Genomic DNA, 14,161 nt, shown 5'->3' with positions numbered 1-14,161 from the left:
GCCGGGAGGCATTCTTTTAAAATCAGGTCAATTGGTGGTAAAAAAAAAATAAACTTGACAATCGAAGCTTTCAGATATGTATATTATATTGAACGATGTTATGCATAAATTAAGTGTTGGGTCTTTGTTGTGTTCTGGCTGATAAGAAAGACACGGTAAAATCTAAATCTTTATAGAGCATAGGTTTCCATCCTAAAGCTAAAAGTAGGCTGAGGAAAATATTATCTGACACATATTGTGAAATAATATCTCAACATTTTAAGAGGATTATTTATGAGGTTCCTCTTTAAAAATGCACCCCAGGCAAGACGCCTCTCTGTTACCCCCAAACACATACACCTTCACAAGGTCTGTGCCTCCATTGGCATTCTAGGTGTAAATAAGGACTTCCTTCTAGAATGCCAATGGAGACCTTGTAAAGGTGTATGTGTGTTGGTAACAGAGAGGCTTCTTGCCTGGGGTGCATGTTTAAAGAGGAACCTCCTAAATAATCCTCTTAAAATGTTGAGATATTATTTCACCATATGTGTCAGATAATATTTTTCTCAGCCTACTTTTAGCTTTGGGATCTCCTTATTTACACTTAGAATGCCAATGGAGGCACAGACCTTGTGAATGTGCCCCCTCACTTTTGCATAAGGTTTCTGTTGTTTTCTCTGACAGATGCCTGATCTACCTCCCTACCTCGGGGACTTCTTCTGGGGTGACAGCCAGGACCCTCTCTGGCCAAGTGCTCCAGGCAGTTGCTTGGCCCTGAGGCTATTTATATCCAATGAAACCACTAAATATGTCATTATTTCAATTTTATGAAGATGGAAGATTTTAAAGGTCTAAAGAAAGGTTATTTTTATGTCAAATAAGCCAATGTTGCATTCATTTTTTTAGTCAAAATCATCCAAACATGAATCAATTTAATCTTTTCTCAAACACAAGATTCCCCAGTTATCTTTTTTTTTTCTGAAACGGGTATTGAAATAAAAGGACGGCTGTGGCTCATTGCCTAAATTTTAATTGGACTGAAAGTTTTGCACTCGATATTCACCAATACCTTGTTTTATTTTGCTTGTAAACATGCTTATCCTAGTTGGAGTCTAAGCTGCTGTCTATTGGCCAAAACTACACCTGCCATTACTAAAAACCACAATACAGCATCTGTTAACTAGGTCTTTCTGAGGGGGGGGGTTAAGTCGCAGTCTGTATTGCTTGTTAATATCAGTGACTCCAATTCACTGTGCACAAATATAACAGAATATTTACAAAATTCGATATAAATCAAAATAGTGCTCCAAGCACATAGCACTTGAGATGTCTTCGGAGATATTAACTCAAGCCTATCCATTTTCACTATGAAATAATTGAGTAAAATTTAATGTATGTGAGAATATGCATAGACATAGATAAATATATTGCTAATATCCAATCTCGTGAAAGTATTAGCTTCTGTGTAAATGTTGATGTGAGTAAATGTTCTTTTTGATGACTGAGACATATCATTTCTTATTAGCATTCACATGTAAGTAGGGGTTGGAATGGTTGTGTCACAGGGACAGAACACACTGATCAGAGAGAAGAAGGAAAGTCCCCACACACAGGCTGCCTGCTGCATCTACAGGCTACACACGAATGCCTCAGACTGGGGATTTATTCAGAGCTTGTACAGAGATCACACATCTACCTCAGCCTATGCTTTACCAGATTGAATTACAAAGGCTTGTTTCACACTGACACTAGATGGGTTAAAATGGAATTTATGGATGACGTCTCACCAATACTCTGCATACCCACCAGCAGAACACATCTGGATAATTTAGGCAAATGATAGGAGATATTATTGTATTGCCTACTTTTTGTAGAAACTCAAAATAATTGCATACTTACCTATGTTCATTAGCAATTTTTAATTAACTGACTTCTATAATGCCCTTAACAAAGTCAGGAAACAAGGCACTCTAGCAGGTGTGGACCAAGACTCCCAGTATCTAAAGGTACTTGGAGTTCCAGGAGTCCATTAGGAAGGGCATGATACTGATTCATCAATTTACCACCATAAACCACCAGCATGTTGTATACAGAAGCAGTTAAATATGACTAGGCTGTATGATAACTGTGTTGAGATCTCTTCTGAAGATTGGTATATTGATTTTGTTTGATTCCTTTACCTCTCCATGAGGAACACAATAAATCATACAGCATAATATAAAACTGTATAGAAACAGAGAATAGTATTGAAAAGGATATCATGTTATAGTATGATCTATGTTAATTAATATTTTATTTTTCAGATAAGTTCTATTCGGCATATGGCAAAAAGGAACATGTGTATAATAGAAATTATATGTGTGTGTGTATGTGTAATTAATATATAAGATTATCACTTCTGTAAACAATCAGAAACAGGCAAGCACCTATATATTTTTTGGGGGGCATCTAAAAATGTTTGAAGGTGCTAAGGGCAATAAGTGCATGTTATCTCTAACTCGGGGATGGAATTAAATTATAGGCAATTGATTTATCAAGATAAATCTTCTAAGAGCACATTGATTCTATCTTGCTTAAAGAGAATACAAGAATATTCACACACCTTAGAAACACTAGGTTTCATGAAATTATTGCTTTTTGTGTAATATTTCCACTAACGTTTATCCCACTGGAAGTTCACCTTGTCTTTTTTTTGTATTGTGTTTTATATGGAATCAATGACATCATAGAAAGGTGTGACGAGGTTTCTCAAAAATAGAATGACCTATCACTATGCATTAGGATTATAGTAATTGAGAAAGGTTTAGAGTTTCCTTCCACAACACTGCATATGATATATGTGTAGATAAGACAGTCAAATGACACATGGAATTCAGTACAAATAGTTCACCAACACCTCCCTAGCCCTTTGGCTGAAGGAAGAAAGTGAAACTCCATGGTCATATAATCATTTGTGTGTGAGCATGCAGTAATAAGTATACGTTTCTGGTTTTAAATCATGTGTTTTCCCCTCATTTTCAGAAATCTTTTGTTTTCTTATTCTGCAATAAAATTGCATGACATGCCATCCATCAGGCATTGGATAAATGATTTGCCATGTATCAAGTTACTATAAATGTTGTGTTACTATATGGCAAATGGAGCTGTGCTTGGGCCATGAAGGGTACTGTGACATATACTTGGCAACCAGGTGAATAAATCGTGTGGATGGAGGAATAAAAGATGACCGTGTCCGATATCCTTTCTGCATCTTCCTGGGTATTAATGGTCATTAAAGTGCCCTGGAACTGCCCCACACACTGGACAATACATAGATCAAAGCTAGACCTCTGTTCAACTTGTATTCTTCATTGTATGGAAGAAAACACACACAACACCACTTCCAACCTCAATACCTATCATAGCAAAAAGCTAGTGTTCCAACTTATAGCCACCGCACTAACAGGTTTATCAACCCAACTCTTACTTTTAATCATCAATCCTAAAAAAAAGGAAGAAAGAACATGTAAAACTCCAAGAGTGTTCATAAATCTTACCATTAGCTGCAGTGAAGAACACTGTGCACAGGGAAAGCAGATACTTCAGTTTCCCCAACCCAGTCATGTCTGTATTTAATCCACACATCCAAGGGCTTCGATGAAGATCTTTGAGGATCTCCTGCAAATTTTCACTTAATGTAAGCCAAGGGAGCATAAAATAGCCAGAAAATCGAGTAATGATCCAGGTTCAAAGAGAAGGTCTGATGCCACTTGGAGTTGGCGTTGATCTCGGTTGGCTCTCATGTCATCGTGCACAGCCTGGAGCCACTGCAGGGATTAGACTGGTAGCGCTGCAAGATCTTATTGCAAGCTTGGGTCCGAAAGGATCACGGCAAGGAGGGGGAGGAATAAGGTAGTGCTGAAAAGACAGCGCAGGCTAACGGGAGATGAAAGTGAGCTGAAAACGGGAAGGAGGTACCGGCAAGGGGGCTAGAGAGAGAGAGAAGAGAGAGAGAGAGGGCTCAAGCAAGCAGATTGTGGTGCTAGCAGCAGAAGGAGCTGGACTCAACCATCACTGAACACGAAGAGGGGAAAGACACTGGAGGAGCTGCTTAGGCTCAGAGACCTCCCCAACAACAGTCTCCGCGTATCCCCAAGACTAAGCCCACAGTCCCTGACACGGGGAAGCTCAGTGCGCACGGGCATGCAGGCAGCGAGCACTCTGCAGCGCTGGGAGTCCGTACAGAATGCTGGAGCGGCGCACCATTCCGCGCAGACACACACATCAGGATGTCAATGATGTACTTTCCATAGACGTGGAGTCCGCTACAGGTTATAGTTCACTTAAAGCGAACAGGGAGACGGGGCTGCTGCCCGAAATAAAGAAAGCCTTGCTAGAAGGTGTTGAGTTGCTTTGGCAATGCGCAGATCTGGCGTGTGCTAGAATGCTGTTACTAGGCATTTCGTGGGGTGAGATCTGCTTCTTGTACTTGTCATTGTTACAGCGTTGTTGCAGTGATCACGGCTCACAAATAAATAGCTTGAGATCAGTTGTTGCATCCTAATTAAAGAGGATCAGGGCTTGTTGGAAATTGGCAACTAAAAATGCAAAAGGCCACACATCCATGAACCTTGAAGGACAGCCTTTTAGTACCCTGTTAAGTTCATTTACAGTTCTTTATCAGAACAAATTAACCCCCTTTTTTAAGTAGAGACAGAAATGATAGTTTCTTAGAGCACTGCCATCCCTAATGCATATTATCACCAAAAACAGCTTCTAAAAGTCTGCAATCTTCCCTCTGCATTAAATATGAATTTCATATATATACATTCTTTATCTTTACCTACCACTGGGTTACTAAGCATCACTATGTATTGCAGTTGCATGGCAACTGCATCATTGTTCTAAGAGAAATATTTATGAAATTCCCCAGAACAGCACCTAGGCTGTAAATGCCTAAAGCCCCATATATATATCTCATCCACCTGGCAATCAGATAGTTAAACTGTCATACGCTAGACAAATATGTGGGTATTTCAGTCATAAAGATTGCCAATTTTAGTTGCTATAACAACAATTTATCATCATTACATCATTAAATTTAGACACCCTTCTTTTAAGGCTTATTCGTGTATAGCTGAAATACAGCTTATTAGCATTTTGAAGTTTTCAATAGGGAGTGGTAGACAATATGCATTTTGGTTTGGTTATGGGAGTTTTGCTAGTCTCAAGCTATGGCAGGGTTAAACATCTTCAGCATGGCTGTATGAAAGAATGAAATACATATTAACTGTTCAAACAAGTTTCTCACTGATCCAGTAGGCTCAAGGTGCAGGGAGATCATATTCTCTATTTGAATAGGATTAATAAAGAAAATGGGCATTGGGGAAGCTGACTTTGCTGTATGGCTGTGAGTGCCACAGAGGTGATTGCAGTCTTTAATATAAAAAATAGTGAAAAAGTGTGTAAATTATGGGGTACTGCTGCCATCTAGTGGCCGTAAAGATTCTCCTCTTGGATCTACTCTAACAGTCTTGCCATCAACTGCACAATTAACCACTTTTACCTTCATACTCTGCATGTCTAACTGAGAATGGAATTGTTCATTTTTTGTCTATTGTCCTGTATTTTGCACACCTTTGGAATGTGAAAAAAGACATAAATGTATTGTGTTTATTATAGTAATTTAGGCTGAAAAAAAACACAAGTCCATCAAGTTCAACCATGCTATTGATCCAGAAGAAGGCAAAAAAAGTTTATCTATTAAAAGATATTCCAGGTCACACTAATGCAGGTAAAGGTTAAACATAAATGCCCCCAAACTCAGGCCAAATATGTCCCCCAAAAGAGTTGAATTCAGAAGTAAAGTCTGTAAACTCTTCCTGATTCTGGCCTCCACAGAAGAGCATTAGTCAGTTTACAATAAAAATAGTATGTATCAGCAAGAGAGTTCAAGTTCCTTATGGACACAGCAAAGTTGTGTGCCTTTAATTTATACCCTATCAAATGTTGGCAACCTATTCTTTATCTCTACATAATTTATTCATCTATTACAAGATGTACTGAGATAGAAGAGCAGGGAAGTTCAAATTATTATATTGAGAACTCTGAAGGTAAGGGATCTGAAATCAATGAAATGCAAGGAAGGTTTTTTTTAACCTTGGAATGGTAAAGATATTTTAATTATTGTTTTCAGACAACCTATTCAACAAGAGTTTTTTCCACATCAGGTAGTTAAAAAAACACATTGTGCCTGTTATATAGCTAGAAATTGTATAAATGGAGAGATATATGATACCTTCCACCCACAAATTTAATGTCCTTCCTATAGCATACGATATAAATTAAGGGCTATGTTATGACAAATGAACAGCATACGACTTTAAAATATCCACGTATAATAGAAACATGTATATATACATGTATGTCCTGATGAAAGTCAGCAATGACTGAAACGTCGACTTGACTTTGAATAAAATGAAATTGTCAATTTAAAGACCTGGAGTGCTGACCATCTTTTGAAAGTGTTTTATATATATATATATACATATATATATATATATATATATATATATATATATATATATATATATATATATATATATATATAGGACAATACACCAATATGCTTGCATACATACAGGCAAATGCCCCATGGGCCAGTAGCATATACGTTTGCTTACATTGTGGTGGCCACTGGCCTTAAAGTGCCAGTACTACTTTGCCCTGCCTACACAGGAGGACACAACTAATGTGCCTAGTAGGTTCAAGTGGCCGCATTGTTAGCCCATTATTGCAGAATTAGAACAAACCATAATGCCATTGCACACTGCTTTTCTGTCTGCATGGATGCCTTATTTAAAGAGCAATTGCCTATGCCCTATTTGCCCACTGCAAGCAACGTAGTGTTTATGCCAACATCTATAAAGAAGGCACACTAAAATTCATGTAATCAAAAGATTATACTGCACAATATAAAATTATTCTCATATCTGCACATTTCTTTTAAATCATTATTGGATAGTGTACTGTATTTTAATGCAAGTGATATGCACATAAATTTAAATATGAATAATGTGTTTTTATTATTATTATTTAAATAATTGGTTAGAAGGGAAGTTTTACTCACTATAAAAATGCATCTACATCTACATCAGTGACAAAATCAATGTAATCACAGAGATTATCAACGCCAGTAGTAGTGTAGCTATAACATCCAGTGCCTATTAACTGAGACTGGGAGCTTGAACTCTTTATTCTGTCACTGTAAATAGCCCATAGTAAACATTTTTAACGTTTATATAATTTATTGCATTCCAAGGATTGTATTGCTGCTCTGTAAATGATGCATGCAATGTATGTAGGGACAAACATATCAGCTGGTTGGGGCATTTACCCGTCTTTGGACCCCAGGATCAATTATAAAAACTATGACATAGTGTTACATCAATGTTTTTGTTAATTAATTATATCAATTATTAGGTCCCCTTAACTCTTCTTTTACTTAGCCTCTTAAAACTGTAGCATTATCCCAGGCAATGTGGCTCCTAAAAGAAACTGTTCAAATAAAAAATTTATGTTATTGTGATCACAATAAATGGCTTAATCACGCATTGTCCAAGAATGAGTCTTATAGGAGCATCAGGGTTTTCCAAGGGAAGAAAAGAAAGGCTTTAGTGTTGGGTTGTGAGCTGGTTAAGTAAATCTAGAACATTAATAGTGTATTTGCCAATCAATATGAGATGTAATATGCTCTTCTTGAAAGAAACAAACCAGAGGTGTTTTTTCTATGCATGTGGCTGGTTCCATTAGTCAGAACTAGCAAATGAATCAGCCTTATCCTATCTCGATCTGTCATCATAATGTTGGACTCAGTATTACTGATCTTAACCCCTTAATGACAAAGCCCGTACCTGTACGGGCTCAAAATGCATTGTTTTCAGTGGGTTTAGGGACCGCCCATTGTCATTAAGGGGTTAAAATAGTGGTGTACGTTGTAGAAGTAGCTTAGTTTATTTCATTTCGGAAAATGGTCACTTAAAATAAAGGACACCTGGAAATAGAGGACAAAACACCATCCTGGTTTTTGTAGAGCTACATCTCCCATCATGATCTACTGGATTCCTGCAGTTGGTATCAACTTGTAAAGAGTGTTACAATGTTACAGGCTTACAGAGATAAAACCTAGCAGCTGCAGTACACCAGAAAATTTTCTAGATGAATTAGTTAATTTTTTAAGAGCTGCATATTTGTTTTTTGCTAAATGGCTGAACAAAAGCCTATCTCAAGTGCCACCAACAACATATTGTATTAAACTTTTCTGCACCATGCTGTACAAAAAACAGTGTTGCAGGATTGGAAAAAAAATCACCCATTCTCCCCTATTTGAGAAAGCTTTGTCCACAGTACTGGAAAACTGTGCAATGCTGTAACACCGTGCCTGCATTGATGCATAAAAAAATAATTTCAGAAACAAATCACTAAAACCATCAACGGACAAGTTATAAACAAAGTTTTGTTTTATTTCTCTTTTCGACTGACACAGTAGGATGTACATTAAAAATGAAAGATTCAAACATAATCAATATTTAGATACCAGGGATTTCTAGAAGGAAACATTAAATCTAACTGGACACATTTGTCGGGGGACATAAAAATAAAGATGTTTTCCTTGAAGGCCGATAATTAATGCTGTATTATAAATGTATTATTATTAGGTCAGTGGAATGGAATGGAATGAAATGGCTTGTCCACTAGATTTAAAGTTGGTGGGTACCTATAGACAATGCAGTTTATTCAATAAACACAATTGTGTTTCATTATGGAGGTCCTACTGAGCTTCTTCTGCAAGAAGAGCTTGGCTGGGCCTGTACGATTCATGAATTGGTAAAATGTCTACAGTCTCTTTACAAATTGAATTATGCATTGTGCCCATGGCAGCTAAGCATTTCTTCCTGGAGAAAAGTACCAATGTCGGCTCTTCATAACGTATAGAGAACTGAGAGTGAGTTGAACTACTCTGCAAATTGAAGTCAAACAATGGCTTAATCAATAAAGTGGGAGTTTCCATTTATTTAGAAGGGTCAACCCTAGTGAGATCCTACTGCATGAAGGATTGAGCTAACTTTGTAGACTGTATAGGGGGTTCTTGTACATTACCTTTAAACAATGTATTATGTAGGGTCAGCTCAGCCACTCTAGCAGGAAAATTAAAATAAAACGATATAATTCAGCACTCAGTGAATTCACATGTTTATTCCACCATGTGGCAACATTTTGATCCAATTACAGTGAGTGCATTTAAATGATTGTAATTATTAGGTGTTTTGGAAACATATCCAATAAGGGGTTGGTAGAAACTTGGGTTTCCTTAATGGGTATTCACCTGCTAAGAGTAGTATTGGAGAAAATAAATACTTTAATTACTGGATGAGTTACATGGGAGCAATAATTATCATAGTATACTGAAATACTGAAACAATGGCGGATAAAGCTGATGAATCCCTAAGCTAGCAAAAAGGATGTGCAAAAGGTTTAGGCAGGTGTGAGAAAAGACTTACGTAAGAATGCTTCAAAACAGCATCAATTATTTTAGGTACACATGCACACAGGAACTCAGTGGACCGGTTGTCCCTAACATTATGGAGAACCAACCACAGTTCTTCTGTGTATTAAGGCAGCCTCAGTTGCTTCATGTAATTCCAGACAGACTGGATATTATTGAGATCAGGGCTTTGTGGAGGCCATACCATCACTTCCATCACTTTTTTTACGGTGAAATAAATTTGGGTCCAATCAGATGCCTTGTTAGTCTGCATGGTGGATTAAGATCTACCTGTACTTCTCAGCATTGAAGAGACCATTAATTCTGGCCAAATACCCAACCCATGTACAGAAATGCAGCCCCAAACATGCAAGGAACCCCCACCATTCTTCACTGTTGTCAAACACTCATTCTTGTATTGCTCTCCAGCCAAAAATTTCAATATTGCACTCATCAGTCCAGAGCACCTGCTGTCATTTTCTGCATCCCAGTAACTGTGTTTGGGTTACTTGTCCTTGTTTCCACATCAGAGGTACAACTTTTTTGGGCTCCAAGCCAGAAGGCAACTTCTGACCAAACTTATCCAGACTGTAGGTGAGTATACCAGGGTCCTACTGTTTTCTGCCAATGCTGAGCTGATGGCACTGCTGGACTCCAATTGATAAGCGAAGTAAGCTTGATATATCTTTCATCTGCAGGCACTAGGTTTCCTTGGCCGACCACTGTGTCTATGGTCCTCAACATTGCCAGTTTCTTTGTGCTTCTTTAAAAGCTTGGACAGAAAATCTGGAAACCCCTGCCTGCCTTGAAATGTATGCTTAGAAGAGACCTTGCTGATGCAGTATAACTAGTGTCAGTCTTGCTATGGTGTGTGACTTTCAACAATGAACTTCAGCAACTTTACCTTGTTAGTGAGTTTGGCTCTTCCTCACCCAGTTTTATTCTTCCTACACAGCTGTTTCTGTTAATGATTGTGTTTCACCCTACATATTAAATTGATGCTCACTTGTTTGGTATAATTGTTTAATCACACACCTAGCTACATGCCTACAAAACCACTGACTTTGTGCGAGTGTGCCTAGAACCAGGGCCGGCCCTATAATGGGGCAGACTGGGGCAATTGCCCCAGGCGGCACTTTAGAAGGGGCGGCACTTTGCCGCCCCAAGCGCTTTTTTTTTTTGAAGCGGAGGAGAGAGAGAGAGGGGCACCGAGTGGTTTTCGCTTACCCGCTCGGCGCCCCTCTCTCTCTCTCCTCTGCGGCGAGTCTCCCTGTTCGGTCCCGGTGCCGGCTTGTAATGCAGAGCGCCGGAAGTGACGTCAATTTCCGGCGCTCAGCATTACAAGCCGGCACCGTGGCAGAGCAGGGAGACTCGCCGCAGGACTGTTTAAAGGTAAGTACCGGGGGGGGGGGGATCGTAGATTATGGCGTCGGCGAAGTTTAAAATGCCCCCCCCGGCGTCGGCGGGGGGGGCGGCGTTTTAAACTTCGCCCCAGGCGGCGTTAAGTCTTCGGCCGGCCCTGCCTAGAACTGATGCTGTTTTGCAGGCAAAGTGTGGTCACACACAATGCATTTTGTTAAATGATAAAAATAGACTATCAACTTTTGTTTTTTACAACATTCTTCACACCTGCCTAAAACTTTTGCACAGCACCGTAAAGGTTGCTTACACAAGATTGAACTGTAAATTAGAAAGGTGTTTCTGATGTCGTTTTAAACTCAACTTGTTCAGTTGCTTGATGACTCACCCAAAATCACTGCAAAACAAAAATGATTACTCTCATATTTCTTCACTAAGCCACTGAATATTAGCCAATGGTTAACAAAAAATAGATTGCATACCGTCAAAGAGAAGCACAAAAGGACCTAGTGATCAGAGGCACATGTAAGAGCATTATTTTGGAAATAATCCTGGGTGACTGTCATCTCAGTAGAGCAGGCACTAAATTCATTAGCTGTAAAATGTAGAGTGGAAACACCTATGCTTAATGATGGTGTCTATCCATCAGTTTAAAAAGGTTGCACCATTATAAATAATTTTTTTATGAAGTTTTGTTAATCCCAACCTTAACAAAATTATGTTTTATTATTTATTTTCAAATAAAATTTTTCATTGATTGTGTGCAGCTATGTGCAAAAAAAATGTATATCAATTAATAGAGGAGGGGCAAAAAAGAATAATTCATCAGCAACATGCATTAGAACAGAAGCTAGTATCAAAGACAAATGACCTCAATAAGCTGGTCTCCAGGAGTTATTTTTGTATCCTGCTATTACTTTGTGGAAATAATCAAGTCGTATTAATATCTTAACCATAATATATTTTATTGGGGGGAAACCTACATGGTATAATTCAAAAGCACAAAAAATATCCTAATTGAAAAAAATGAATTGCTTATCAAATTTGATTGATTTAATAAATATGGGGGAAAGATTGTATGATTTTATGGATTTAATAAATATTTGGTGGAAAAGATGGTGTGATTTGACACAAAATAGTACACTATACTATGCAAATGATGGTAGATTTTCTGAAATAACAATTTAGTGCAAGTAGTTTGGGTTATAACAGACAAAGCTTGCAAGTTGCATAATATATATAGAGAGGCTTAACGGAACCCTGAGAACACAGGTAGAACCTGGTGACCTGTAAGCACAATTGTGTGGTAGGTAGATCTATCACCATGACTAAAAATTACCAAAATCCTCGTTTAGCCTTCGTGAATATATCAGTGTGAAAGAAGGGATAGACAGGTGGGCAATCCGCCCACCCCAGACCCCTGGTTTGAATATTTTTGACTACTACTAGATTTTTTATTTTACTTTTTTTTGTGTTCAATTTTCCATAAAGCAACTAGGAAAAAAACAAAGACTTTGGTTAGTGTTTCCCATAATTGGATCCATTATCGTGAACAGAACTGAGTACTCAGGAACACAGGGCATAATGGGCAGATCCAGGCTTACCTTAGGGGAACAGGGCAGTTTTCACTTGGATTTCCATTGTGAAGTGCTTGCATAACATCAGCATTGTGTATGATGGGGGAATTAGTGTGGGTCACAGCAGAGCAGACAATGGGGAGTCTTGCCACATTTAAAATGAATCCAAGCTTACCTTAGGGGACCATGGTCTATCAATGTCAAATAGGGACACTCTACACTATTGATTTTTCCTTTGTGGAAACCACCTGTTGCCAAGTCTTGGCATATATGTCATGAGGCAAACAAATGTATAAAAAATAGGTCTAAGCATAGACCACCCCTTTCCCGGTGCGCTAATATGCTCCCTCCCAATGAACGACCTTTATTGAGAACACAATCTTTGTCCTTACGTACCATGATATGATAAATATATTTGACAGTAAGGCTTTAGTACCTTCTCTCAATACATTTAAACTTCTGCTCTATTATGAATAGGATTGCTCCCCAAGTTACTTCATTTACTTGGTAACTTCAAGTTTTTGCTCATACATTCATACATTATACTACCAGAATGCATCTAGAATATTACACACCAAAGAAAATGTATGTTGAACAAGCCAAAATGATATATGCAATAACCAGTAAAATGGTTACAGGAACTAATCTTTACAATTTATCACATCACCGCACTCTTTTGCCAACTAAACTGAAAGAAGCCTAAATTCAGTTACTTAGAGAAATTAATATCCACCCCCTCCCACCCAGAAAAATTATAATTTCACTCTAAAACACCAAATAACGTATTATTCGGAAACGATTACTGCATATAAATCACTTTAATGTTGCAAATTAAAATATGAAGTTCTGGTCCACAGGTCAGAAGCTAAAAAAGGCAGTACTTATAACCACTGCCATAAATTTCTCCATTTTATTTTAGTATAACACATTTTGTGTTGGAGTTCATTATATTTTTATTAGTTGCTGTGAGTACAGATATCTGTTTATGTACTGTAGCAATTGCAACTACTGGTAGGTCATAGTAAGAGGTTAATTAATCAACATTTAATGATTTTGCACGATTTCAACAAGGAAAGCATTAAATGTGGTTTATTGTGTCTTTACAAATGGGAGTGACAGTGTTAGGAAAATTGCGAGCTCCTTAGAACTGTATGCAAATGACCTAAGATTGGACAAAATATTTCTTAAAAGTTAATTATTCTTTTATTGCTTATTTAGGATGTCAAAGTCTGTCACCTCGGATGATCTATATTGTGACAATGTTTGGTATTGTAGCTGTTGTCCAAGGATCACCCTAAACACAATGTCCTCTAAGGTGACGGAAGTTTTTCAAATCAAAGGTTTTGCCTTTTTGTTATTGGTTTTAATGTGATAAAAATAATCAGTATTAACAAAACAAAATCTTCACTCACTGAACAATGCTTCTACTTACTATACTTGTTCACCAACCATAAGATTAAGGTGTTTGTTCACTCATCTCACAGAACAAAATCTACCCCAGGGCAAGCAGAGTATTTACTTACCTCCTTTGTAATTATAAGATACAAGTGAGCAGAAGTGTAGGAGTGCCTGTTCCTCTAATACTCTCCTGACATTTGTGAGTAATAATGGACTTGAGTGGCAGTGAATATACTGTGTGGGCACAGGTAACAGGAGACATCTCCTTCAAGCTATGTAGCAGGGGGATGGGGAGAGGAACAAATGCATTTTTAATCCCTTAACG

The 14,161-nt window shown here is 38.0% G+C and overlaps 1 protein-coding gene across 1 annotated transcript in view; it reads right to left on the bottom strand.

The window, feature by feature from the left end:
• Positions 1–3,961, bottom strand: part of CSMD1 (CUB and Sushi multiple domains 1) — a 645,996-nt gene extending 642,035 nt beyond the window's left edge. The window contains exon 1 of the mRNA XM_053459630.1: positions 3,516–3,961. Within this exon, the coding sequence (XP_053315605.1) occupies positions 3,516–3,672 (157 nt within the window). The 5' untranslated portion in view covers positions 3,673–3,961. The remainder of the gene's footprint in view (positions 1–3,515) is intronic.
• Between the last annotated feature and the right edge of the window lie 10,200 nt (positions 3,962–14,161).

The sequence above is a fragment of the Spea bombifrons genome, chromosome 3 (assembly GCF_027358695.1).
Source record: "Spea bombifrons isolate aSpeBom1 chromosome 3, aSpeBom1.2.pri, whole genome shotgun sequence".
Classification (NCBI taxonomy): domain Eukaryota; kingdom Metazoa; phylum Chordata; class Amphibia; order Anura; family Pelobatidae; genus Spea; species Spea bombifrons.
This window is presented reverse-complemented; position numbering and strand designations above follow the sequence as displayed.